The 2,539-nt window shown below is 41.1% G+C and overlaps 1 protein-coding gene across 2 annotated transcripts in view; it reads right to left on the reverse strand.

Annotated features, from left to right (window-relative positions):
• The window catches only part of KDM5B (lysine demethylase 5B), a 77,451-nt gene that overhangs the window by 9,495 nt on the left and 65,417 nt on the right, over positions 1-2,539 (reverse strand). For both annotated transcript variants that reach the window (XM_042461681.1, XM_042461680.1), the window contains one exon: positions 1,875-2,360. In XM_042461681.1, coding sequence (XP_042317615.1) covers positions 1,875-2,360 — 486 coding nt within the window. The remainder of the gene's footprint in view (positions 1-1,874; positions 2,361-2,539) is intronic.

The raw sequence follows: 2,539 nt of genomic DNA on the forward strand, positions 1-2,539 counted from the left end.
TGGGAAAGAGAGGAACCTCTCTTTGCCCCCAATCCCTTGGTGTCCAGCCTCTTCTATGTCTCCCCAGATTCCCTTTGGGAAAGAGAGGAACCTCTCTTTGCCCCCAATCCCTTGGTGTCCAGCCTCTTCTGTGTCTTCCCAGACTCCCTGTGGGAAAGAGAGAAGAGGGGGCGATCAAGCAGGCATGTACTGCAAAGCCCATCTGCTGCTCAGGCACTCAGGCAGAGGCAAAAATGAAATAAATAATAATAATAGTGTTCAATGGGTCTCCTCACACATCGGTCTATGAATGTGGAGCAGGGGGGAGGTAGCAGGGGGCGTAATGTGTTTACTGTGTTTGGATTTCAACGTAGCGCAATTGCCTTACCCTGCTTCCCAATCCACCAGGGGAAAGGCTATGAAAAACGGGAGAAAATGGCGCCGGTAATCCAGGAAAGAGAACAAGTGGGTGACACCCCCAGGCCAGCCCCTTGAGCACTGCTCCTCCCATCCCTAAGATCCCGAATCAGACACCCTTTCGTTCCCATTCATTTGCCTCGAATCAGACTCAGGAGGCACAGGAAATCTCGCTAAAAAGCCGCTATTTTTAAAACCGGTTTATCAACCAATAATTCAGATTTTTCAGGATAAATCAATTCAGATTCGAATTCCAACGGAAACTATAGCGGAACAATGTGGATTGAATGCCCGCTCAAATGGAAATGATGCACTCATGATTCGTGTCCTGATCCACCTTATAAACTAGTGGGAATGGGCCCCTAAAAGTTCATGGACTCTCTATTTAAAGATCTGATGGAGTCATGATACATAATTCTGAAGGAACTACATTAGTTGTCTATTTGCCATCAAGCCCAATTCAAGGTAAAGCAGCATGGGCCAAAATACATGAAATAGTAACTTCTTTAATTTCAGCCAAGATCAGAGGAAGTCCTCTTTAGTCTCATCTGTAAGGAAAGTATATTTATCATGTACAAAAGAAATGCTCTTCAATGTAAAGCTCTGAAACAACTTCCTACATGAGGGTATGCTTAGAGCCAATGTTCTACTCTTTTTAACACTGGGTTAAAATATTTTTATTTGCCGAGTCATTTAAAAAATGGTTAAAATTGTTTTCATATATCTTATTTTTAAATAAGTTTTACACAGGGTTATTTAAATTAAGTAAGTCTCTAGTTCATGACAATCCTATGTAAAATTATATCCCTTTAGGAGACCTAATCCTGACATGCTACTGTAACATAGTCTTTTGACAGAAGATTATACTTTTAAAAACAAATGCATTCAAAAATAGTATTTTACGTCTTATACTGGTATTCAAAATTTGTCAGTAATTTGCCACAAGAAACTAACTAATGATGAGTCAGGATCTTTAGCCTCCATGAAGAACACAGCACTCTCATTTGAGTGGTAGATGCTGAAAACCTCTGGAGTATCTATTACCTGTTTCAGAGTAATGATAGGAAATGTGCCGCGGGCACGAGCCCCATTGCTTCTAATGGGGCTTGACTTTACACGTTTTTTTCCCTTATGCAGGGAGGTCTGGAACGGATCCCCGAGTAAGGGAAGGGCACACTTATACATAATTTTACATAATATTTTCATCCATATAAATTCAGGTTGTAAGGATTCCCAGTTCTTCCCCAAGACAAGTACTCTGTTGGTACAATTAAGACTACTATAAGTACAATTACATGTCTAATAAATACACAAATAAATAGATAAACAGGGGTCCTAATTTAGGGGCAGACAGTTGACATTGGAGTAACAGAGTGCCGCTATAATATCTAAGCAGATTGAACAAAGAAAGCAGTGACTATGATTGTGAAATATGAAAAAGATGTATCATCTTGATCAAGAAGTAATGTGGGTCTTACCTTACTAGTTTCATGCAATTGGCCAGCCATGGTTTGCCATCTGCTGTACAGTATCCCTGAGCCCATGTTGTCTTGTATAAGCTTTACATTCCCTGAGGATAGCATTTGCTGTGCTCTGTGTTGCCAGTTCACGGTTCTCTCTATCAGATACCGTAAAGCATCTCCCTCTGGCAGTCTCACCCGAATACGTTGCAAGGAGGCCAGTAAAGGCAGAATCTTTTCTAAAGGTGGCTTTTCAGATCTATGACAGTGTGGACAAAGCCATACCCGAGGTTCCTGCAGATTGCTGGGAACTGAAATACAGCTGGTATGGAAAACACCTCTGCACAGCTCACACTGTATCATTGGTGCTGCTGGCTCTTTCTGGCAAAGGCAAACTTTGATCTCTATATCTTGTTCATTTGAGAAGAGTTTTTCTTCATTTGCAACTCTCATGCTATGCAGTGCTTCCATTTCCTTTAAACGGGCTTCACCAAGTGTAGCCATCTAGAAGGAAATTGATTAAAACATTCAAATTCCTCAAGAGATAAAGATGTCTGCTCTAACTCTTGCAAGAAAGTGTTTGCTGCCAGAAAAGACCATGATACTCTTTTATACCTACTGTATATATTTTGGTATAGCTCAACCTTGTGTGTACATAGCCTCTATCCTGGGGCCAAAATTCT

The sequence above is a fragment of the Sceloporus undulatus genome, chromosome 4 (genome assembly GCF_019175285.1).
Source record: "Sceloporus undulatus isolate JIND9_A2432 ecotype Alabama chromosome 4, SceUnd_v1.1, whole genome shotgun sequence".
Taxonomy (NCBI): Eukaryota; Metazoa; Chordata; class Lepidosauria; order Squamata; family Phrynosomatidae; genus Sceloporus; species Sceloporus undulatus.